The sequence below is a fragment of the Octopus bimaculoides genome, chromosome 3, assembly GCF_046866305.1.
Source record: "Octopus bimaculoides isolate indiv1 chromosome 3, ASM4686630v1, whole genome shotgun sequence".
Taxonomy (NCBI): Eukaryota; Metazoa; Mollusca; class Cephalopoda; order Octopoda; family Octopodidae; genus Octopus; species Octopus bimaculoides.
The window spans coordinates 126,295,192-126,321,770 of NC_142930.1; the positions used below are offsets into that span (position 1 = coordinate 126,295,192).

Consider the following 26,579-nt stretch of genomic DNA (forward strand, 5'->3'; position numbering starts at 1 on the left):
CAGAGAGGTGGTGGGTAGAATGACAAATCCATGTTTGTGGACATTGTTTATTTTGTTATCGCATGGGAAGAACAAATGTTTAAATAATGGGGATATATGAGAAGATATATTTCATAGTCACAAACGATGATGTTGGTGAAATATTTCTTCAGTTTCATTATGATCATTTTTACATTAATTTTCTTTTCTTTGCTAATTTTGGATTGGACAGAACTATAGGATTGTCATTTTGATTCTTGGCAATTTAATTCAGTTCTATTTATGAAGGATTTTACTGGGAGCTTACGAGGATTACAATGTAAAAGAATATATATATATATGTGTGTGCATGTGTGAGAAAAGTTTGTGGATAGTAGATGGGAAAAGGATGAAAGCTGGCATTTGAAAATAATTGAGTAAAAGATGGCTATTTATGGTAAGGAAATTTGAAGATTTAGTTTAGCTAAACCTACAGACAGCTTCATTACTTACCCTTCATTTTCCCAGCATTCATGTGCTAAGGAGAGGAAAAAGGCAATGGATAAGTAACACATTCAAAAGTGGCTGGTGATAAAGAAGGTTATAGGACCATTACAGTAAAGAGATTGTCTAGTCTACAACAGTACTAAAGAGTACTCACTCTTTATATTTGCTTCTTTTTATCAGTATTAAATGGTTTCCTTTACAGACTGGAGAGAACCTCTGCATTATTTCTTTATAGTCACTCCTTTCTTTTCCAAAGTAGGTAGAAGAACCAGAGTTGGAGGTGGGAGTATAAGATAAAAATCCAGAGTAATAAGTAATAAGAGCATGGAAGAGAGATTGTTGGTGTGAAAGACATCTAGATGATGGTTGTTGGTAAGGGTACTGGATAAAAGCAACATAAACAAGAGGGTGGTAAAAGAGAACTAGAGTGGTAGAAGTGAGGTGATAGTGTATAAAATAAAGGAACTAGCTCCACAAGGATTGTTGATAAGAGATGGAATACAAATGTATGAAATGATGGCGGAAGAAAGATAATAATAGGAGAATCAGTGATTGAGAAGTTCTGGAAATGAGTGATGCCAACAATGTTTGATTATGGAAGAAATGATGCAAAGGAGAGTGATGGCTAATAATAAGGGTGCCTGGTGGTAAAGCAGGATACTCCTGATCAACTAAAGCTATGGACTAAAGCAGGCCCTTTTTTTTTTTTTTTTTTTTTGTTATCTCTGATTTGTTTTAATTTGAGATAAGAGAATATCTTGCAAGATTTGTCCCCTGTTTTTTTTGCAGGCCAGGGGCTTAATGCAGCAGCCCTTGCATTGGCTTATGGTGATATGTATTCACGCTAAAACTTTGAAGATTTTTGTTTAGTTCTTTTATCTTGTTTCAGTCTTTGGGTTGTGACCATGCTGGGGCACCACCTTGAGGGATTTTTTGTTGGATGAATCGACTCCATTGCATATTTTTTAAGCTTGGTACTTATTCCATTATCAAACTCCTAAGTTATGGCGGACATAAACACACCAACACCAGCTGTCAAGCAGTGGTAAGGGACAGACAAAGACACACACACATATATATATGTGTGTGTGTGTGTGTGTGTATATAGATAGATAAGATAGATATATATGTACATGATGGGCTTCCTTCAGTTTCCATCCACTAAATCCACCCACAAAGCTATGAAAGAAAACACTTACCCAAGGTGCCATGCAGTGGGACTGAACTCAGGACCAAGTTGGAAGTAAGCTTCTTGCCACACAGCCATCCTTTATTATGTGTATGTTTTTTACATATTCGTTCTGTAGATTAAGAGTGTTAAACCAGAAATAATTGACCAGAATCACCAACATTTCTTGGAGAAATTATGCTTAATCATGTAACTTGTCTATTATTTATTCATCTCACTGATTTTGTGCTACTATAAATAAGATTTTATGTTGTAAAATTAAAGCAAGCCTCACTGATTACTCTTAACTGCCTACTCAGTTGACTGTTATTTTTTTTTATTTATACCCCGCTTGTTTGTTCACTTGAAGACAGTCAGGCATCTGTCAGAGCTTGTTCCTGGTCATTGATAAAAGAAATAAAAACAACAAAAATCTGGATGTTCTACCTTCCAGTATTTTCTTATGGTTCGACATTCCTGTAATAGTTTTATTGTTTTTCTGTTGCTGCTTACCATTCCTTATTCATCCTCCCAAAATATCCTTTATTCACTATAAATTCTTTTTGCATTTTTTAAAAATTTAATCAAAGAATAATTCATTCTAATGTTGTTACCAGGCCAATAATAGTTTTGAGGGGAAAAGCATAGTGAATTACATTGACACCAGTATGCGATTGATACTTAATTTTATTGACCTTGAAAAATTTAAAAGGCAAAGTTGGTACAGGCAGGATTTGAACTCAGACTGTAAAGTGTCAGAAAAATTTCTGCCAATCATTTTATCCAGTGCAGTAATAATCCAGGCAGCTTAACATCACCAACATTTAATGTCCATTTTCTATGCTGGCATGGGTTGGACAGTTTGACACGAGCTAGCCAGTTGGACAGCTGCCCAGGTACCAGTTGTCTCTTTTGACATGGTTTCTAAGGCCTTTCCTAATGCCAACCATTTTGCAGTATGTACTGGGTGCTTTTTATGTGGCATGAATGCATACATGGTATTCTCTTAAAAACTAATAATAATAATGGTTTCTGTTTGCACAGAGCCAGAAGTTTAGTTATATTAACCCTAACCTGTGCTTTATTTTATTAACCTGAGAAGGACAAAAGGTAAAGAACTTTGAAAGATTTGAACCCAGGATCTAAGGAACCAGAAGAAATACTGTAAAGCACTTTGCCTGACTTCTAAGAATTCTGTTAATCATCATCATTTAACATCTGCCTTCCATGCTGGCATGGGTTGGATGATTTGACTGAGAACTGGCAAGCCAGGAGGCTGCACCAGCCTCCAATCTGATTTGGCAAGGTTTCTGCAGCTGGATGCCCTTCCTAATGCCAACCACTCCGAGGGTGCAGTGGGTGCTTTTCATGTGCCACCAGCACAGGAGCCAGTCAGGTGGCACTGGCATCAACCACGCTTGAATGGTGCTTTCTACATGCCAATGATGATTTATTTTGGCTCAAGGTCCACTATTATGAAGAGGAAGGTATTAGTCAATACTATCTTGCAGCTTCATGATTTCAAATGATGTGATTGTTTACTTTTAGAATGACATTGTAGCAGAGGTATGAGAGGTCAGATCTGGCTGGTTTGAGCTTAAAACAGGTAGAATATTCAGGCTGAGTAAGGCCTGTTTAAATGCAATGGGTCAATTGGTGCTTTATTTTTATTGACCTTGGAAAGACGAAGGGCAAAAGTTGACCTGGTTGGAATTTGAACTAAGTAAAGTACCAGCTGCATACTGGGGTCAACATAATCAACTTAATCCCTTTCCCAAAATTTGAAGCCTTGTACTTCCAATAGAAAGGATTATTATTATTATCATTTATGGTTTCCTTTCATTATAACTTTATTTCAGCTGCCTTAGTGCTGGGCATCCTCTGGAGGCCAATAGTAGCCAAGGGCACTTTTGCTTTGCTATGCATGCTAAAATTATCACCACATTTATTCCATTTTAGATGGAGAGTGCTTTCTGTAGTATATGGGCTGTACCCATCAAGGTTATCGTTTGGAATTACTAGGGAGTTTATCATTATTATTATTAAAGTGGGGAGACAGCAGTATCATTAGCATGTCAGGTAAAATGCTTAGTAACATTTTGGCCATCTTTTCACTCTGAGTTCAAATCCTGCCAGCATCCACTCTGCTTTTCATCCTTTCAGGGTCAATAAAATAAGTACCAGTTGAGTACTGGGGTCAATGTAATTGACTTAATCCCTCCCCATGAAATTGCTGGCCTTGTTCCAAAATTTGAAACTATTAATATTCCAGTGACTTATTCTTAAATATCTTTAAAAGATTACAAATTTCTTAGCACGATATTATTCAAAGACATTAATGCGCAAATCAGTTTTGTATTTCATTTATTTTATTATTATTTTTAACCAACCAAATCTAGAATGTAATTCAGAACCATTTATGGTTCCAAATCCAAGTTTTATTTCTTTGGCTTGTTTTTCTCCTTTTTGCGTTTCGTAATTTGATTTGACTGGTAAAGAAAAAAAATAAAATAAAACCATTTCCATTTCAAATAGCAGTCACCTGTCACAGAAACCTCCTCGGAAGCTACTCACGTACAGGTGCTTTTATTTCAGTAAGCTTACACCTTAAATGTGCATGGAGTTAAGCAAACTGATCCGTGTCATGTTACCATACTGCTACCTTACGAAGGGAAAGGATTTTTTGTATCATAATCTCCGCTGCACATCCATTTTAAATTCATTCCTACTTCTTTCTTTCTCTTTACCTTCTAAGAACAACTAGATTTCCTTTTTTTTTTTTTTTTTTGTATTTTTTACTTTTATTTATTTATTTATTTTGTTTCCATCGAGCATCACTTGTTGAATTGTCAACTAGCGTGACTTTCTAAGTTGCCACAGGAAGTATATGGAAAAATACCAAGCTGGCTATTCATTCATTCTGTTTGCCTGTGTATGTATATACGTATATGTATGTATGTATGTATGTATGTATGTATGCGTTTGTATACGTATGTGTATGTATGTGTTCATGTTACACCAGTCTATTTGCAATATTTACTACCAAAGTCATTCTGGAATTAGGAATAGAGACGGCAGACACGATATTGGATGGAGGAAGTAAGACTAAACACCTCTTGCTGCTGGTTCTAATCACCTCTTTGACCGAGCCTGTCATTCATCGACAATGGAAAATAATAGGTGGTCTTCTCTGGAACAAGACAGGCTCAACCAACATAAATATGGTAGTACTCTTCATACATGAGTATGCTTGTATATGTGTGTATGTCTCTCAGTCTGTCCGTCTACCTACCTATCTGCTATCTGTCTTTCTATCTATCCATCTACCTGTATATCTATCCCTTTACTTCTCCATCCATCTGTCTGTCTATCTATCTATATGTAGGTGTGAAATATGCACAGTTTGTTCATAATTAATGGTAAATTACCTTCCATATTTGGTGTACATTCATTGACATACTTGCATGTACACACACATACATAAATTTATATATATACACACACACATTAAAAAGTTTACAGTAAATGAGGTGAATTAATCATTAGAGGTGATGTTCTACATCTTGTATTTTAAACAACATCACTGATCTTATTCCTGTTTCTCTTCTTTATCAATCAATCCATGATAGTAATGATGATAATAAGAATAATAATAATGAGACTAGGAAGAAATCTGTTTATATTTTGTGTTAGTGCAGTGCTACCTTCTTGCAGTTGCTGCTTCTCGTCCAAACTGTAGCATCCATCTCTGTTTTATTGGATCTCAAGTACATGCCCGGTTTTCTTCAGTCACTCATTCATTTATTAGTTTAGTCAGTCATTCAATAGGCTTGAATTTCATTCTAAATGCCTCATTTTTCTACTGCTACTTACTTATTACTTTTTACACCCACATGCATACACACACACACAGATAGGTAGATAGATAGATAGATAGATAGTGATGTAAATAAACAGAATTAGGTTTGATATATTTTTAAATATCTGCATGTAAATATAGATACATATAACTACATATATTCATAAAAATAAACAAATGTATATATGTATATATACACATATATATACACACAACAAATATCTACATCGATCATAAAAAATACAGACTACTAGAGAATACATAATTCCCTAACTCTATGTGTGTATATACATGTGTATATATACATATATACATTTGTTTATTTTTATGAATATATGTAGTTATATGTATCTATATTTACATGCAGATATTTAAAAATATATATACACACACACACACATACATACATGCACATATATAATGTGCTAGCAACCTTTTGGGTGGTGGGAGAAAGCAGATCTCAAGTCTGCTGAATGAATTTTGATTATTCAAATTCTTCAGAAGTCTGATTGATTTTGTTAACGCGTCCCAATTATCAGATGTGTTCAAGCATGAAATTATGACTCGTAATAAACAATCATCTGTATTGTTTTAAAATTACAATTACCTATATTCCTCACACAACAACTGCTGATTTTCATGTAACCCGTCATGCCTATATATATATATATATATAAAGAAATGTGTGTGTGTGTAAAGATAGATAGGTATATAGATATATGTGGATAAATATCTTGCGCACTGACTGACATTATACATACATATATATATATATATATATATACACACACACACTTATGTGTGTAAAAATAGATAAGCATATAGATATGTGGATAGACGTCCATGTCTTTAAGACATGCTCTCTCTCTCTCTCTCTATATATATATATATATATATTATATGTATATATATATATATACATGTATATATATATATATATATATATATGTATGTATGTATACATACATATATATATATATATATATATATATATATATATATATATATATGTATGTATATATGAATGTATGTATACACTGTATGAAAGTATCTATATGTGTGTATAGGTTGTGGGTGTTTACATGGTTATCTTTCATTGCATTATTGTCTCTGAATGTCCATTTTCCTTATCTGCTGCTGTAAACAGTGCTGTTAAGTTATTGCTATACAGCTTTGCTCTTTTCCCTCACAGCTGTGCTTTATGTAACAATAAAAACACCTTCTCACTTCTATTTTCCTCTCCTCTTTTCTCTGTCTTTCATCAGGAAGCTTAATCAATGTCTGCTTAGAGAAGCAAGCATGAAATCTCTTTTACTGTTATATTATCCATTAACCATTTTTTTTCCCCTTTTTTTTTTTTTGTGTGTGTTAAACAGAAAAATTCCATCTAAAGAAAAGAAATGTTTCTTCGTTATTTTAAATAAAATAGGTATTTCATCAGCTATAGATTCATTAAAATGTCTCAATTTAAATTAACAGACTTGACATTATGTAGTTATATATATACTCACATACATATATATATATATAATATTTACACACACACACACACATAAACATAAACATGGGTTATTTTGTGTAATTGGATGTAGAATGAAGACAATTAGGTAATCAGTGTAAATATTAAGTAGGGAATCCACAAAATAATTTCAACTGCTGTTGTAAAATTCTTCATTAATTATCTCTGAAATTGTTAATAAAATCCTGAATGGTTTTATTCAATATTGCCATCCCATTAAGATAGAATAATAATCATTGCCTCTTGTAGTTTCTACAGAAACCCTCTAAATTGTTAGGGTAAATGGGTACTATAAGTTGTTGTTATAATGAATATGTCGTTCTGAATTTTAAAGAAAAAAATTAGACACTCAGTGTTGGGGGCAAAGAACTATTGCAAAATCATATATTGCCATTTAATTTTCATGTTAAAGCATTTTAACATATCATCATTGAACATGAAGCGGTAATGTATAAGATATATATAAATCATTCTAACATGGGAAAAGAGACATTGAATGAATGAATATATAGTACAAATTTGTTGAAAATGTAAATTTTGTATTTTGGTTTGTTTTGCTTTTACTATTTTACTAATATCTATTTTACAATGTAGCAGAGTAAAAATAAATTCTTTGATATTCATACACTCATTTCGGTGTTTGTACATCTATCATTTCAGTTTGGCATAACAAGTGAATGCGTGTGATTTAGGTAGCACCTTCTAGTATTGTGTCGCTTGCGCAACTCATATCATGATACACAGAGGAAAATAGATTTGTTCCTTGTTTCTTTGGGGCAAGGGGTCTCTACCCACTCATTGTACACATTAGGTTATTGGCGGTTTTGTACCTGTACCCAGTTATTCTCACAAGTTATTCTGTTTTGCCTGAAAAAAATAGTAATTAAGGAAATAATATATGTTAATATATACCCATGCTGGTGTCATATAAACAGTACCCAATTCACTCTGTAAAGTGGTTGGCATTAAGAAGAGCACCCAACTGTAGAAGCCATGCTTAAGCAGATGACCAGAGCCTAGTGCAGCTCTCCAGCCTTGCCAGCATGGAAAATGGACATTAAATGATGATGATGTTTTCATTTAGATTTTAATTAGTTCTAAGAAGAGGGCATCTATTGATTTGCCAGGTTACTAAAAGAAAGTTGTGATTGATGGTCATGTAGGACTTGGGTAGATTAATATCTGTAAGAAACAATATCGGTAGAGGGAATCCTGGAGAGTTGAACTTATGGAGGACATTTATACTGTCTCTAACCATAGGATTGGTTTCCAGTCTGATGTGGAGTGTTTAGGTAGGTGCGTACAAAGGCACCTGTGTACTGCTGGTTGAGACTGCTTGAAATGTTGGTGTCACCTGTATGTCTCTAGAACCGGCTTCAAACCCAGACTGTCTGCTCTGATAATCAGCATTGACTTGTTCTTTTACTTGTTTCAGTCATTTGACTGTGGTCATACTGGAGCACTGCCTTTTAGTTAAACAAATCGATCCCAGGACTTTGTAAGCCTAGTACTTATTCTATTGGTGTCTTTTGCCAAACCGCTAAGTTATGGAGACATAAACACACCAACATCAGTTGTCAAGCGACAGTGGTGGGGACAGATACAAGCACACAAATACATACATAAATATATATATATATATATATATATATATATATATATATACGATGGGCTTCTTTCAGTTTCTGTCTACCAAATCCACTCACAAGGCTTTGATTGGACTGAGGCTATAGTAGAATACACTTGCCCAAGGTGCCATGCAGTGGGACTGAACCCATAATCATGTGGTTGGGAAAAAAGCTTCTTACCACACAGCCACTCCTGTACCTTGGTCACCAAATCCTCTTTGATAGTTGATCATTGATAGCAAGATTTGCTGTTATGGATAACACTATGCAGATGAGTGGTAATCCCACTCATATTGTCTCATGAAACTCGTGTCATGATTGATTTGATGAGCCCAATGGTCAGAGAGAGCTCAACCCCCTCCTAGGTGAATGCCGCCGCAAGTACAAATAAGTAGTTATCTGTATAAGGCTGTGTGTGAACAGGGGCCACTCCAAGTTGCGGTTAATGTAGAAAATGAAGAATTTGGAAAAACCTAACCAAACTTTGGGCCATGTCAGAGTAGATAGCATAGGTTGGAGACCTCTGTCAGCATAGACTGTAATGAAGTGATGTGATGCTAAAGTTTCAGTTGAAATCATACTGAAGGACTCTTTGAAGATTTTTCTGTAAGCCACAGTCAAAGACTTTTGTTAATACTATAAAGAGTGGGAATAAATATTGTATCTGAATATCTCAAGGTTAAATGACAAATTAGAACAAATCTACTACAGCAGACCCCACTACAGACTATCCTCACGGAAGACAATTTTTCCATGAACTCATAACACTATAAAATGTATAATATATAATCTAATGTGTGTGTGTATACATATAGGTATGTTGGTGCAAACAGGAAAAATAGAACTCAAAATATGAGTATATGTATATTTTTATTAATATTTAACAGAAGCAACAGAGTGACTCAAGGTTTGAGAGTTTTGTGCATTGGCACTTGATAAGTGCCAACACATGAAACTCTCGAACCTTGAGCCACTCTGTTGATTCTGCTAAATATTAGTGTGTGTGTGTGTGTGTGTGTGTGTGTGTGTGTGTGTGTATATATATATATATACATATATGTATATATGATAAAACAATAAAAGATGGATAAGCATTTATGCATGGAATCAAAACGTTTATAAAAGTGTTATATAAATATAAATACAAAGAAAAATGATAGTCCTTGATAAATCTTAACACTTGTTTCGACAATTCAGTGACTGGTGGATGCAATATTATGCATTATGCAAACAGGTGTACTTAATGATGCAACAAAACATAGCAAAACAGCAAATATTGATATTAACTCATAAGTTTGATACAGAAATCAATATAATATAAGCTATAAGTTCCAACACTAATCTGGTGCTTATCTATTCTGTGCTTTTATTGGCATCTTGTCACCCATTGTGTGTGTGTATTTATATCTATCTACTAGGTTGTATCCTGTTGAAGCACATTTGTGTATTCCAGTATTACAATCCAGTATGTAGTTATATTTATGCGAGGTATGAATTAGTTGGAAATTCTGGAAATATTGTTTGCACAGTAATTGTATATCAAAACAGGAAGTTGGCAAAATTGTTTTGGTATTATTTGTTCACCATTACACATGTTTCATTTGCTATTAGGAATTACAAAATTGTACATGTCAGACAAGCATGTAAGAAATTTCCTATTAGAAGTCCTTCAGAAAGAGAATCAAATGAATCTTGTGTAATGGTGAATAAATAATACCAAAGAATTTGTTCAACTTCCTGTTTTGATATATCTATACAGATAGATAAAAATTGAATAGAGCCAACTGGAAGGAGTACATTTAGACAGCTATTTAATAAACACTACATGTGTTTCCTTCATGTTGACTATTTGTTCAATTATTTTTCACACACGATGAATGCCTAAGCCTAGACTTCGAATACTATCAGCTATTTGGTAATTCTAAGGGCATATGAGCTCTATTTTGTACTCCAATTTGTTCCTTATGGAATACACTTCAAATATACAGACAGATAAATATACAACAGTAAATGGAATGGCTGTCCCTGAAGAGCCATGTTTGTTGTGAATTTTGTAGAATTAGTATAGAGGTGGAGGGAGAAGTCTGGCAGCAGTTTTGGAAAAATAACAAAAAACAAAAGATATTTGAAGGTTGTGTGTTGCACAAAGAATCATTGTTTTCTTGCTGGTTATCTATAGAGCATTGCTGAGCTGACTAAACCCTGAATTGATAATGGTGGTGCGTGTGTGTGTGCACATGCATGAGTGTGTGTGTGTGCATGCACACACACACACATACATACATGCACATCATTGTAACATCCGTTTTTCTGTGCATGCATGGATTGAATGGAATGCACTGAGGCAGATTTTCTTTGTGATTGAATGCTTTTTCTGTCACCAACCCTCACCCGTTTCCAAGCAAGGTAATATTTCCCCATGGCCAGACATGTTTTTGCAGACTATTGGAAGTGAGTGACACTTATTTACGACCATCATGTGATGTCATGACAAGACACAAAAATGTGCATCTGCACATGAACACACACACAGTTGATGTAATCAACTCACCCACTCCCCCTTAAAACTTAATGGCCTTGTACAAGAATTTTGGAATTATTATCATTATCATTATTATTATTATTATTATTATTATTATTATTATTACAGTGAGCTGGTAGAATCATTAACACACTTGTCAAAATGCTTAGCAGGATTTTATTTGTCTTTACATTTTAAGTTCAAACTTTGCCAAGGTCAACTTTACCTTTCATCCTTACAAGATGAAATAAATCCCAGTTGACCACTAGTGGGTGCTGTAATCGACTAACCAATTCACTCAAGATTCCAGGCCTTGTGACTATAACAGAAATTATCATTATTTCTTCATTTGTCTCCATGTTCTGAGTTCAAATTCTACCAAGGTCAACTTTGCTTTTCATCCTTTCGGGGTCGATAAAATAAGTCCCAGTTGAACACTGGGGGCACTGTAGTCGACTTGCCCCCTCCCTTAAAATTGCTGGCCTTGTGACAAAATTTGAAATAGTTATTGTTATTACTTCTTGGTTTACATAGATGTGTGTGTGTGTGTGTGAATGAAATGCTATGTTGCATGAATAGTTATTTTTTTGACTTTTTGTTATTAGCACCATTCAAGCGTGGTCGATGCCAGTGCCAGCTGACTGGTCCCATGCCGGTGACACATAATAAGCACCCACTACACTCTCGGAGTGGTTGGCATTACGAAGGGCAGCCTTCTGGCTTACCAGCCCTCAGTCAAACCGTCCAACCCATGCCAGCATGGAAAGCAGAGTTAAACGATGATGATGATGTAGATAACATTTGTTGCATTGTCTGGGACCCTGTTGTCTCTTCCTTCTGTTCTTTAAAATATACTCCATCATTGAGTGGAGGCGCAATGGCCCAGTGGTTAGGGCAGTGGACTCGCGGTCATAGGATTACGGTTTCGATTCCCAGACCGGGCGTTGTGAGTGTTTATTGAGCGAAAACACCTAAAGCTCCACGAGGCTCCAGCAGAGGATGGTGGCGAACCCTGCTGTACTCTTTCACCACAACTTTCTCTCACTCTTTCTTCTTGTTTCTGTTGTACCTGTATTTTAAAGGGTCAGCCTTGTCACACTGTGTCACGCTGAATATCCCCGAGAACTACGTTAAGGGTACACGTGTCTGTGGAGTGCTCAACCACTTGCACGTTAATTTCACGAGCAGGCTATTCCGTTGATCGGATCAACTAGAACCCTCGATGTCATAAGTGACAGAGTGCCAACAACAACTCCATCATTGATACCTTTATATACACATGACATAAAATGCATATGTATATGCATATACACACACCTATACACTTTATACATGCAAGCACATATACATACACACATAATGTGTATGGTTGGTGAAGTCCCCCACCACCACCACCTCTCATCTATCATTCAAACTAAATATTTTAAAAGCATTAATACCATTAGTAACTCTATCTCTTTTCCTTACTTTGTCTTTTGATTTTTACGTGAATATATTGATTTTGTTGTTGAACAGCACCAGTCAGCTCTATTTGCGCTCTATCATATAGAGGTCGCCAGTTCTCTTAACTCTTGTTAACAACCAATGAAAACAGAATGAAAAAAAAAAAAAACGCTTCGTCTGTTGTGTTTTTCTTATCTGTTTGGATCTGTTTGATAGAATGTTACTCCACTTGTGTCAATAACTACGATTTGTTATTGTTTCATGAACTTTATCTGTCTGACAAGAACTTGTTTTATTTCTCTTGTGTGTGATGGATAGTGAATTAAAAAGCTCTGTGCAGAACTGATCTGATCTAGTGATAGTCTGTGATGTGGCAGCTAAAGATCGGCTTGATAACATTTGCGATATAGAACAAGATGGAATGCTCATCGTTATCATGATTATTTAACATCCATTTTCCATGCTGGTGCAGGTTGGATGGTTTGACAGGATCTGGCAAGTCACAAGAATGAGTTGAACTTCAATGTGAGCTTTAGAATCTTTTCTATGGTTGGATGCCTTTCTTAATGCCAACAACTTTACAGAATGTATTCAATGACTTTTTTTTTTTTTTTTTTTTTTTTTTTTTGTGCCACCAGTATAGTTTTTTTTCTTTATTGTTTGATTATATAGGAATTGAATTTTAATAGTTTGCTTCTGGACTGCATGGTTTTGGGTTCGGTCCCACTGTGTGGTACCTTGGTCTTCTGTCTTCTATCTAATCCCTAACCAACAATAACTCAGCGAGTGAATTTGCTGGATGGAAACCAAAATAAATCTGTTGTGTGTGTGTGTGTGTGTATATGAATGAATGTGCATGCGTGTGTGTGTCTGTGTCCTTGCTTTGGTATCTTGTAGTAGTTATGAGTTACTGTCATACAAATGTGCCATTACTTTCCAATATTCTGCAAAAACATGTCTGGTCATGGGGAAATATTACCTTACTCAGGAACAGCTGAGGGTTGGCAACAGTAATGGTATCCAGTTGTAGGTAATCTGCCTTGGTGAACTCTGTCACCTGTGCAATCATAGAAAGTTGAACTTTACAACGACAACAATGTTGATGTGTTGTATCTGTTTATGAGAAAAATATATCAGGAGTTGTGATCTTGAAGTTTTTCTCAACAACATTAATTCCTTCTTCCTCGAACCTTCAACTATCAATGGAATGATAAGGCGCCCCATTGTGACATATCACGTGTCTTTGGCCTTTAAACAACAGAGTTCATCCCTTTCCAGGTCTAAATATGGGTTATTTTACCTAGAAAGAAAGAAAAAGAAGTGGAACTGAACCCAGTACTGGATTGGTACTTAGACTCCTGAAGTATAAAAAGCAAAGTTGACCTTGGTGGGATTAGAACACAAGGTGTGGAGACTTACAGAACAAGTTCTGCAAGGCTTACTCAGAAACAGGTGAGGGTTGGTGACAGTAAGGGTATCCAGTTGTAGGTAATCCAATACTCTAACAACTTCTCCAACTAATCACAGTATTTCCACCAATCAAATCCTTTCTCAGCATCCTCTCATATTTTCCATTATCCCCTGCTCACTGTAGTGACCCTTTGTCCCCTTACATCCCCTTCTCTACTACTCCTACTCTTTGCACATCATGCCCCTACCTTCTGATCTATCCTTCTTGAGCCATGTCTATCTCTCTAGCCTTACCCCTCTTCTATCATTCACACCCTCATGAAAACACCCTCTCTCTTCTCCCCTGCTGTGACCCCTTCTCTGTCACCTCTCTGAAGTTCACCTTCTTGTTCCTTGAGAGTGTGCTTTGGCACTCCAGCACTATCATCTTTATCTCCTTCTCAGCTACTCCAACCCACCTTTCATATAATGTGGGGTAGCCATGTATCCCCTCTATAGCAAGACACCTGTGCTTGTCCCTCTATCACAGTTTAACCTTTCAACACCTGGCATAAAGCTAACTCCTTCCTTCTCAAATACTAGTAACAGGAGCTTTTTGCCTTTCCCTTTTTCCCTGCTTTTTCCATCTGGCAAGTTATCTGGTGACCTCACTGGTACTGGTGGTGCAGAAAGTGCCCTCAGTTCACACTCTAAAGTGTTTGGTGTAAGGAAGACCATCTAATGGTAGAAACCACACAGAAGTTGACCCTGGAACTCTTCATTGCCCTGTGACTCACTGGATCCTGTCAAACAACCCAACCCATGCAATCAGGAAAAATGGATGTTGAATGATGAGGATTTGTGTGTGTGAGTCTGTGATTTTACACCACCACTTAATAACTGGTGCTGGTTTGTTTACATCTGCATAACAGTGGTTTAGCACAAATGACCAAGGGAATTAAGTATCGAACTTAGAAAAGAAAAAAATGTAACTACTGGGATCATTTGTTTGTCTAAAACCCTTCAAGATGAGCACAGCATAGCTGCAGTCCAATGACTAAATTAAGTAAAGAATAAACAGAATGAAAAAAACCAATCAGCTTGCCAAGAATGGATTTGCTATTCCTCTTTCTCACATGCCTTTGAAGTTCCACTATGTCTGCTTTTTGTAAACATTGACTATTATTATTATTATTATTATTATCATTATTATTATTATTATCATTATATCTTTCTGTTTCCTGTGAATCATTCATTCCATTGGTTTGAACAACTTCATAGTATTTTCTTATAGGGGAAATTAGCAGCATTCACTGCGGGCCTGGTTTAGAAGAGGAAGACAGAGGAATGTTGTTACCTTTCAAACAACATTGAGAAACTTCTTTCATATTCAACATGGCACATATCATCTTTAATCCAACAAAAAGAAAAAAGTCACATCCATACATTGGATTTTTTTTTTTTTTTTCTTTTTCGTTTCCAGACACCATAATAACTTCTATTGAATGTTTCCCAATCTAAATCTGCTGCAGCTTCCATATTCTGAAGATTAAGTACCAATGAAACACACATAGACATAGAATATGAAAAAAATTTTAAAACTCGGTACTAACAAAAAAGTATCAATATTTCTCATTCTTCCCTCTTGATTGATTTCTGTTAATGGCAAGCTGGCAGAATCATTAGCACTCCAGGAAAGATGCATAGTAGTATCTCATCTGTCTTTACATTCCAAGTTTAAATTCTGCTGAGGTCAATTTCACCCTTTGCCTTCCAAGGTCAATAAAATAAGTACCAGTTGAACATTGGCGTCAGTGTCATTAACTTATCACCTTCTCCTGATCTTGCTGGCCAATATATCTTGTCTTTCCCCCTTGGTTGATTCCTTTGAGGAGATTCAGTATTGAACTAATGGCAATTAATAATATAGTAGTTGTAATAAGGCAGTGAGCTGGCAGAAACAATTCCGCCGAGGTTGACTTTGCCTTTCATCCTTTCGGGGTCAACAAATTATGTACCAGTTACGCACTGGGGTCGATGTAATCGACTTAACCCCTTTGTCCTTGTTCGTCCCCTCTATGTTTAGCCCCTTGTGGGCAATAAAGAAATAAGAAACATTAACACGCCAGTTCAAATTTTAAGTTCAAATTCTGCCACGGTTGATTTTGCCTTTCAGCTTTTTGGGGTCTATAAATTAAGTTCCAGTGAATCTAATCGACTGGCCCCCTCCCCAAAGATTTTGGGCCTTGTGCCTAGAATAGAAAATATTCTATTTTAAGGCAGTGAGCTGGTAGAAACATTAGCACACAGGGCGAAATGCTTAGCGGTGTTTTGTCTTTACCTTCTGAGTTCAAATTCCATGTAGGTTGACTTTGCCTTTCATCCTTTCGGGGTCGAAAAATTAAGTACCATTTGTGTACTGGGTTGAATCTAATCAACTGGCCCCCTCCCCCAAAATTTCAGGCCTTGTGCCTAGAGTAGAAAAGAATATAGTAGTAGTAATAGATGATGGTATTAGTCAGGAAACTAGTAGATTCCAAGATACGGACAACAAGACTTTCTTATAGTTAAATATCTGAGACTTCAAAAAAAAAAAAAAAAAAAAAAGAGCTTATGAAAGTCTGGTGGATTTATTAGGATGAAGTCGTCTACTCAATACACTCCGGCCACTTATTCACAGACATACTGTGTGTCTCCTCTCTCACTCTGTCCCTCTCTTCATTTTCTGTTCCTACTACAATGGCCTCTGCTTTTCAGAGCTAGTTGGTTTTGTACCCTCTCCACTCTGGCACTACTGGCTCACTTAACTCTCTTCCTCTCTCTCCTCCTATTATCACCCATAAGTCAAGTTGTATACAAACCTTGTCCTTCTTTCTCAGCGTTGTCCTTCTGAAATTTCTTTTATTGGAATGTCCATGTTCCAACCACCCACCACCACCAAGAAGGGACAGTGACCATGTTCAGCTCAACTGTTTGTGAGAGCCTTTGAAGTCTATGATTCCGGTCTCTTCCTAAACTGTCTCTAAAGGTCAGTGAAGCCTTTTGGGTAGAGCCCCTTTTCCTCACCTGTTTGTGGAAGGGAGTTTGTGATGGACTGTGACTGGGATGGAGGTCAAAGAGACATGAGGGTGGCAATGGTTAGTGGGGTTACAAAGGTAGCAGAGGGCATTAATAGTTAATGTGAGAGGGTCTTGAGAAAGTAGACAGGAATGATAAGGAGGAGGTGTGATGGATCGAAGATGTAGCTGAGGAAAACAAGAGATAACTGAAGGCACAGGGTGGAATTTAAACAGGTGATTCGAGGAGGAGGAGAAGTAGGAAGAGATAAATGACAGAGCAAAAGGTGCGTGTGAAATGTGTTTTATATATATATATTTATATACAGATACATGATTCATTAGCATCTAGGCACATCAAGATGTAGAGCACCAGGACTGGCTAGGTAGCATAACACTGGGTTCACAGTGAGGTAAAGACAACCATGAACTGTTGTATTAGTATATATAAATAGGTACCAAATCCAATATAAATCATAGATCCGATTCAGGGTTGGTTCCAGGTGTGGAATAGGTATAAAAAGAATAGAAATGAGGTTTAAAATTTACTACAGTTGTTTTGGTAAAAATTCATGGCATAAATCCACATTCTTTAGGTATAAACTAGTATAAACAGGTATAAACTAATAAGATAAAACCTTGATGCTGACCTCTCCAACAAACAGTATTGCTTGTTTATACCTGTTTAAAATTTACCTATGGATGGTGGCTTTATGCTACGATGTAATATATGAATACATCAATAAAATTCTACTAAAACAGCTGTAGTAAATTTTAGATCCCATGATTTTTATATCTCAGTGAGATAGTGGCTTGTTTGAGGATTTTAACTCTTATTTCTAGCAAGCTGGTACATTGTGTACCCTCTATTATAATTATAAGTTGGTTATAAAATTTTATTGTTTAGCCATTTAACTGCATTTATTGCTTACTGGCCACTAATATTATTGTTATTAATTATTCATATATTTACTGCTGATAATAACATCTATATGAATATTTATTAGAATATTTACTCGTTCATTTACATATATGTATATATATATGTAGATTTCCATGCTGACATGGATTGGGCTACACACACACACACACACACACACACACACACACACACACACACACACACACACACACATATAGATGTTTGTGTCTTCCTGTCTTGACATCATGTGATAGTAAACAAGTGGTATCTTTTATTTCTAATCTTCCATGAAAGGATATCTTGTTACAGGGAAATATCTTGAATGGAAACAAGTAAGGGTTGGTAACAGGAAGGCATCCTTCCATTGTGAATCTGCTCAACAAACTTCATTCAACCTATGCATGTATGGATAAGGGGAACATTAAAACAATGGTGCTGTTTAAGTGTCATCAGGTCAAAGCTTGTGAAGCTTGGAAAGTTAGATTTAACCTGCATACATCAGTCTGCATGACTGATAAAGTGCTTCACCAATTTTCATTGGTTGAAAAAGCATCCAACTGTGACGACAAAAGCTTAAACAATATCCCTAATATTGCAGCGCTCAAATGCTCTCGACCCATGTAAACATGGTGGCTTGGAAAAACAGAAAAGACGAAGCTATTGCAGAATATGTGTAGAACAGAGAAAAACCAGGCTTTTGATCTCTGAATTTAATGCATAACAACAAAGAACATTAGATTTTCATTTAATTTTAGATATTTCAAGGGTGGCGAGGAAACAAGATGATATCTTATTTTGTACTATCAGAGTTAACTAATTGAAATGCTAATGATATATATAGTCCATTAGCTGGCATGTTTTGTGTAGGAATTATATTATCTAACATTTGACCCCATACTATGATCATTTTTTTCATTAAAAAAACATTTCTCTAATTCTTATGCAAATATTCTTTGTCCTTATTTAGAAATGTGAGATTTCTCATTCTTTTGTTTGGTTTATTCAGCTGTTGTTGTTGTTGAGGTTGCAAGGAGGTGAGATCAAAAAGTATATTGGAAAACAATTTTAGACAGAATGGCTTTTGGACTATTGATTTTTTTTGTAACTCTATGATTTATTCATTTTAAAATAGAATTGCAGAAAAGGTGAACATGTCCCTCAAGGATATTTTCAGAGTTTCTTTTTAAAATTTTTTTATTTTTTATTGTAATCCTTTCTCGATTTCTGTGTAAATACTGTTATTGACAGTCTATGGATATTTTAGAGATATTTGGGAATCAATTAATTCTGTTCTCCGGAATCAATGTAGTTCAGAAGATTAACTTCCCCCTCTGCACCACTGCTACCCCCACCCCCACCAGATTATGTGCAGTTTTCCATGATACTACGGTTGCTATTGAACTCCTTAAATTGTTCGCAATCTTTACAGTGACAATAATGAAAGCTTAATTTTGCTTAGCAATAATATTATTCTCATTTATTGTTTAAACACAAACTTTAATGGTTTTTGCATAGTTTATAGGGATCAAGGGTTAAAAATTGTTTATTTATTTTTTAGACTTTCAGACAAAATGCTTTGCTGTATTCATTTATAGCCTTCTAAGTGCATCATCATCATCGTCATTATTTAACATCCATGTTCCATGCTGATATGAGCTGAACAGTTCCAACGGCTCTAAGGACTGTATTATGCTCCAGTGTCTGCTTTGGAATGGTTTCCATAGTTTTTTCCCTTTTCTAACACCACCAGCCTCTTCAGAGAGTGTACTGGATGCTTCCCTTATGCCATCAGGTCTAGTGGGGTTGACATGCAGCTTGTGTGTGTGTGGTTGTGCTATATGCTTAGAGATGAGAGAAGGGGCCAGAAAAGGTTTCTTGTTGTAGAGGAGCTGCAAGTCTACTCATGTTTTACAAGAGAGTGTTGGAGAGTGATTGGGTAAAGTTTTGGACAGCCCATAGCTATAGTAAAAGACACTTGCCCAAGGTACCACACAATAATACTGAATCCTAGACAATGCAGTTTGGAAACAAACGCCCTAACCACACAGCCATACCTGCACCATGTGTGAATCTTTTCTGTTTGGCTGCCGAGGTCAGTGTCCGAATTGATTTCACAGTCAGTGTAATGATACACTTTTATAGACTAATCAATGCCATGAAAATCACTTTTGCCATAAATCAATCAATAAAGAGTTATTAGCTATTAAAGTTTGAAAATTTTGGGTAATTTTAGCCAATCGTAAGCCACAGGCACATTCAAGCCTGTTTCCATAGTAACAATCCGAACATGAGAACTCTTGTCTGCAACAAAGCATGTGTTGACAAATATATTGAAACCACTTGTTGATGCTGTTGTTGAATGCTTAAAACTACAAAAGACGTGTTGTTTACTCGTTTTCCGCATGTAGAATACAAATATTGAGAACATGTGTGCTATTTTCAGAATGTTGACAAAAAGTGCAGTCACGCACAAAATGACAGCTTCCAAATCCTGTATCTTGATTGGGTGAAAATGATCAAACTTTAAACCTCTAAAAGTTTTTTTTCTGGTAAAACTGAAATAACTCCGCTCAGCAATTCAGCTTGGAAAACTACATTAATGTACCAAATTTTAAAATTTTCGATAATCCCCATGTGTGTATAATTGTTAGAGTTTGTAAATATTTGAGCAGTGCTCATTAATCAGATAAACTTTTGAATTCTTCATTGTTCAGTCATCTCCTTCATTGCAGTATTCCTCTATTTCTGTGAGGAAGTCTTTGGAATTGTGACAAGATTATTTTCCCCAAGAGTATTACTGGTTGAAGTGAACTGAAATAGCTGCAATTAGGAATTAAATCTAAAGTTGTAATTTACTTGTCATGTGTACAAGATGCACTAGTCTATGTATAGAGACAATAACACCTACTCACTCTGTCATATTGACATGTATGCATATAAATATATGTGTGTGTGCATATATATCATTATCATCATACATTATCTTACACATACACACTCATGTGTGCATGAGTGTGTGTGTATATATGTGTGGATAGTAACATAAACACTCGTATTGGTTTCAAATTTTGGCACAAGGCCAGGACTTCCAGAGGAAAGGATAAGCTGATTACATCGGTCCCAGTACTCAACACATGCTTATTCTATCGACCCCATAAGGATGAAAGGACCAGTTGACCTCAGCAGAATTTGAACACAGAGCATACAGACGGATGGAATGCTGCTAAGCATTTCTCCTTAGTTTGCTAATGCTTCTGCCAGCTCACTCATATTGAATCATTTATAAAACTGAGATTGTAATCCCTGCTGCCGTATGGCTTTTTGAGTAGAAGTCACTGGGTTGAATTATTTTATTCCTTGTAAAGTGCCTGTTGTTGTTGGTGGTGCTGCTAGAAAGGAGACCAAACCTTAGGTCACCCTTATCCCAGAAACCTATGATCAAAACCAGTCCAGCTTGGGCCATCACTTTTGTGTTCGTGTGTGACTGTATGTGTGACATACTGTGTCTAAAATGGTGAAGGTGCATGGCCGGCTGGTTAGGGTGTTGCTCTCATGACTATATGGTTGTGGGTTCAATTCTTAGACCTGGTAGCTTGTTGTGTCCTTGAGCAAGGCACTTGATTTTATGTTCCTCATGTCTACTCTTCTGAAAATGAGTACCACCTGAGTGCAGGTGCAACTGTTTTGCCTTCCCATTCTAGCAATCACTGTTACTCAGTGTTACTCTGGATTAAGGGTGGGTCAACTGAAAGGTCATCTGTGTTTGCTTGTGGCTACACAAGCATCTAGAACAATTGGTGAAAACTTAACTCACTCTCCTTTGTTTTCTAACTGGGGTATCCATGTATCTACTCTACAGCAAGACACCTACATCCGTCTCCTCTATACCTTAACCTTTCAAATGGCACAAAGCCACACCTTGTCAATATTACTCCCTCATTTCCAGTTGAGTTGGGTTTGTCTTGCAAGGTACCTGGTGATTCTGTTGGTGCTGGTTCTATATAAAAAGCACCGGTGCTGGTGCCACATAAAAAAAGCACCGGTGTTGGTGCCACATAAAAAGCACTGGTTTTGTGCCACGCAAAAAGCACCCAGTATACTGTAAAGTGGTTGGCATTAGGAAGGCCATCCAGCAGTAGAAACCATTCCAAATGAGACATTGGAGTTTGGCACAGTCCTCTGGCTTGTCAGCCCCTGCCAAATTATCCAATTTGTGCCAGCATGGATTACACACATTAAATCATTATGATGATGATAGGTTGTAATTTGGTTACTATTTCTAGCAAATCATTGAGCTATGTAGCAGTTCGTTAGTTAGCTTCTTGTACTATGACAATTTTAAAATCTGCTGTTGCTGACGAATCTGGCAGTAGCTCGTTTATTATTAGAAAAAGCTACATAAAGTAGTTAACATTTCTTGTTTTGGAGAGAAATACTTACTACAGGATTAATTTTCAGTATTGATTTTCTCATCAGATTTTCATTTCTTTACATATTTTTTCCATGTCTATTTACATATTCATTTTGCTTTGCTGGCATCAGTTGTGTGGGATTCTACTGCAAAGTTAGATATTTGCATGATTTTGTTTTGTTTTGTTTTGTTTTTTCTTTCTTTTTATAGCAAACTTTAAGAGATTCTACAACAGCCAAAGCTGCTTCTCTTAATGCTATCCAATACATGTGGGAACATTAGTACAGTATCTATTTTGGAGTCTTGCTAGAGCCAGGAATTTAATGTCCAATATGTTCGTTAGTTCCATCGTCTGCCACATTCAACTCTCTTAGTTATATTCTCTTATTAGGACCAAATTTTAAAACTTTATCTTTCACTTGTTTCGGTCATTAGGCTGTGGCCATGCTGGGTCACTAGCTTGAAGAATTTTAGTCAAATAAATCAACCCCAGTATTTTTTTAAGCCTGGTAATTATTTTATCAGTTTATTTTGTTGAACTGCTAAGTAACAGGGATGTAAACACACCAACACCCATTGTCAAGAAGTGGTGATGGACAAATACACGTAATGGGCTTCATTCAGTTTCTAGCTGTCAAATCCAATCACAAGACTTTGGTCAGCCTGAGGCTATAGTAGAAGACACTTCACACAGTGGGGCTGAACCCGGAACCATGTGGTTGAGAAGCAAACCTCTTACCACACAGCCACCCATACTTAATTTGTAAATTCCATTCATTTATCATTAACACATTCTGAAGTAACCTGTGTCCCACCAGTGCCTAGTGGTAGGGAGTGACAGTTGGGGTGATGTCCCCACCTTGCCTCCTGTGTTCGCTCGCCCTTTAAGAAACTCTAGTCAAGGCTGTAGTTATTGTAATACTATTGTCCATTTGACGTGTCAGTCTCTGAAGATCATAACTTCTTACACATGCACATATACGCAGACATGCATATACATGTGCATTCATGAAACATTGCATTGTTACCTAGGAAACGTAGGTGATCTGTCTTCGTTGCTTTATATTACAGCTCAATAACCATTTAATCAAGTCAATTAGCCAACAACTGAAATGACTGTTGGTGTTGACCTAAATATATATATATTTATTTGTTGATCCGTCCATCGACTCGACTAGTAATCATAATGTTTATTTCTTATTTCAGCATCGTATACAGGAAGTTCTTCAGAAGAAGAAGATATTAATCCGAAAGATAAGGTTCAGGTAAATATTTTTTTTGTGAAACTCATTGCATTCTTTGTCGAGCCAGGCGATACACCTAAGACCATTTTAGGGTCTTTGTGATTTGGGAGGAAGGAAATAATAAAGGAAGGAAGGAAATTATTTTCACACCTGATTCCTAAGAACCAGGCAGTGGTGGTGAACTACATAACGGAAAAAGTCTTCCATGGAGAAACGGGAACAGTTCTGCTGACAGCTTCCATATGGTTTCCCCTTTACCAAATTTCTTTCACAACGCATCGGTTGACCCAAAACTGTAGCAGAAGAAACTTGCATTGGATTCCACCAAGTGGGATTGAACCTAAAACTACACTATTTTGGCATGTTGGGGGAGCTTGAGGGTGCTCGTGTCATGTAAAAAGCACCCATGCTGGTACTACATTAACCTGTTCACTGCCAAATTTTTTAATATTTTTTGGCTTTGCCAGGTGTCTTATGAGTTAAAGTAATATATATTATTTAGATTTTCTTCATATGTGAATATTTTGGAAATTAAGATAAATTTTTCAAAAAGTCCCAAATGGGGATCGATGAAAAAAGCATATTTAACCTTTTCTATTCAGTTTCAATAATAAACATGCTTTTTTTTTTTTTTTTTTTTTTCTTTTGAAACCATAGTATCAAATGCGAATGTGCATGAAATATCAATGAATGATATGGATGGGCAATGCAGAAAAAAAAAACGTTTTTAAGACAGTCACTATTATTGTAGTTCAAAAATTGTGATTTATGATATAAAATGTCCTCTAGAATTAGCCTACTGGCCTCAAATTTGGGGGAAGGGATTACATTAACCCCAGTGTGTAACTGGTACTAATTTTATCAATTCCGAAAGGAGGAAAGGCAAAGTTGACCTCGGCCATATATCATCATCGTTTAAAGTTTGTTGTGCATGCTGGCATTGGTTGGACGGTGTGACTGAGGTCTGGAGAGCCAGCGGCTGCACCAGGCTCTAATCTGATCTGGCAGTGTTTCTACAGCTAGTGCCCTTCTTCATGCCAACCACTCTGAGAGTGTAGTGGGTGCTTTTTATGTGCCACCAGCATAGGGGCCAGTCACGGAGTACTGGCATTGGCCATGTTCAGATGGTGCTTTTTACATGCCACCAGCACAGAAGCCAGTCAGTGGGTACTGGTATCGGCCACGTTCGGTTGGTGCTTTTTACATGCCACTGGCATGGGGACTTATCAGGCAGACCTGGCATCGACCATATTTAGATGGTGCTTTTTATGTGCCACCGGCATGGGAGCCAGTTTGGGGGCACTGGTCACAGCTACAATATTGGTTTTACCTAACAGGTCTTCTCAAGCATATATATATAATGTATATATGTGTGTGTGTGTGTGTGTGTGTGTGTATATATATATATATATATATATATATATATATATATTACACATATGACTGACTTCCAAAAGTGTTGGCAAGTGGGGCTATGGTAGAAGACATTCATCCATGGTGCCACACACTGAAACTGAACCTGAGATTATGTGATTGGAACGTAAACTTCCCAGCCACACAGCCATACTTGTGTCTGTGTGTGCGCATGCATTTTGCATGCGCACACACACAGAAATAGACTTTTACACACATATATGCAATGACTTTGTCCCTTGGAGATACGAAACACATACACACACAAACGTAGATGCGTATGTACACATACACACACACACACACACACACACACATATATATAGTTATATGCACAAAAAGAAATCAATGTTTGAAAATTGCAGCCTTGGGGGAGGTAAATCATTTAATAAAATGTAATACAGTAATTTACTGAAGTATTTCAGTTTCAAAGAACGTACGACAATAGAATATGGCATTTTATTATTCTCTTGCATGTAGACAGTTTTAGAAAATAAATGCGAGTCTGCAGGAACATTGTGTGCCACGTTTAGAAATATGCACATTGTTCTTTTCTTTCTTCTTCTGTCTCTAATAGAAATGTTTTAATTTGCTTTTTTTTTTTTGTTTGTTTTGTATATTTTCTAATCATTCTGAATGATTTTCAGTTGTCATGGCTTACACTATAATTCTGTTATATATATTGTTGTGAAGTATTGGATTCCTTCCTCGTGTTGTGTCAGTTTTTCAATACCTGGCATAATAACTCCCTTACCTGCCTCTCAAATATTAATCCACCCACCCCTTATACCACACTTAGTCGAGGTGGCTTTTCTGTTTTTTTCTGTTCTTGTCTTGCAAATTTCTTAGTGACCTTGCTAGTATGGTTGGAATGCAAGAAAAGCACTCAGTACATACCTGTGAAGTTGTTAGCATTAGGTACGGTATATGGTCATTGAAATTGTTCAGAAGCTGACAATGGAGTTTGATGTAGCCTAGTGACCTGCTAGACTCTGTCAATCTGTCTGACCCATGCCAGCATGGAACGGCAATGTTAATTGATGATGATGATGATGATGATGCGAGTGTAAGAAAAAATAGTGATTGTTGTTAATTTCGAGCGAATTTGGTTGATGGAAATTGAAGGAAGCCCATGTGTGTGTCCTCATCTTTACATCATGTGATAATTGTGAATGAATGCCACTGACATACTAGCAGTGTCATTCATTTCCAGCCCTGTAAAAACATCTGGTCAAGAGGAAATATTACCTTACTTGGAAATAGGTAAAGGTTGGAGACAGGGAAGGCATTCAACCACAGAAATCTGCCTCAATAAATTTCATCTAACCCATAAAAGCAAGGAAAAATGGACATTAAAGCAATGGGGATGATGAGTCTTGTAGTCTCTATGGTTAAGAAGATGATTCTGTTGTTTATTGGCATAGGGCATCTGTATTCTATCAAATTGTGTTAGGTGTATCAGGGACTACATTATCTAATGTATCCTGCTGGAGGTTAGGCTGCTAATTTGTAACTGGTCAGGTGACACATAGTCTCCCTCT

General features: G+C 36.4%; 1 protein-coding gene across 10 annotated transcripts in view; it reads left to right on the top strand.

Moving 5' to 3' along the window:
• Window positions 1–26,579, top strand: part of LOC106869993 (adenosylhomocysteinase-like 1) — a 426,079-nt gene that overhangs the window by 303,672 nt on the left and 95,828 nt on the right. For 9 of the 10 annotated variants that reach the window (XM_014915943.3, XM_052966153.2, XM_014915942.3 and 6 more), the window contains one exon: window positions 23,588–23,646. In XM_014915943.3, coding sequence (XP_014771429.1) covers window positions 23,588–23,646 — 59 coding nt within the window. Of the gene's footprint in view, window positions 1–4,548; window positions 4,858–23,587; window positions 23,647–26,579 lie in introns of those variants that run through there. The other variant, XM_014915948.3, reaches the window with a different exon arrangement.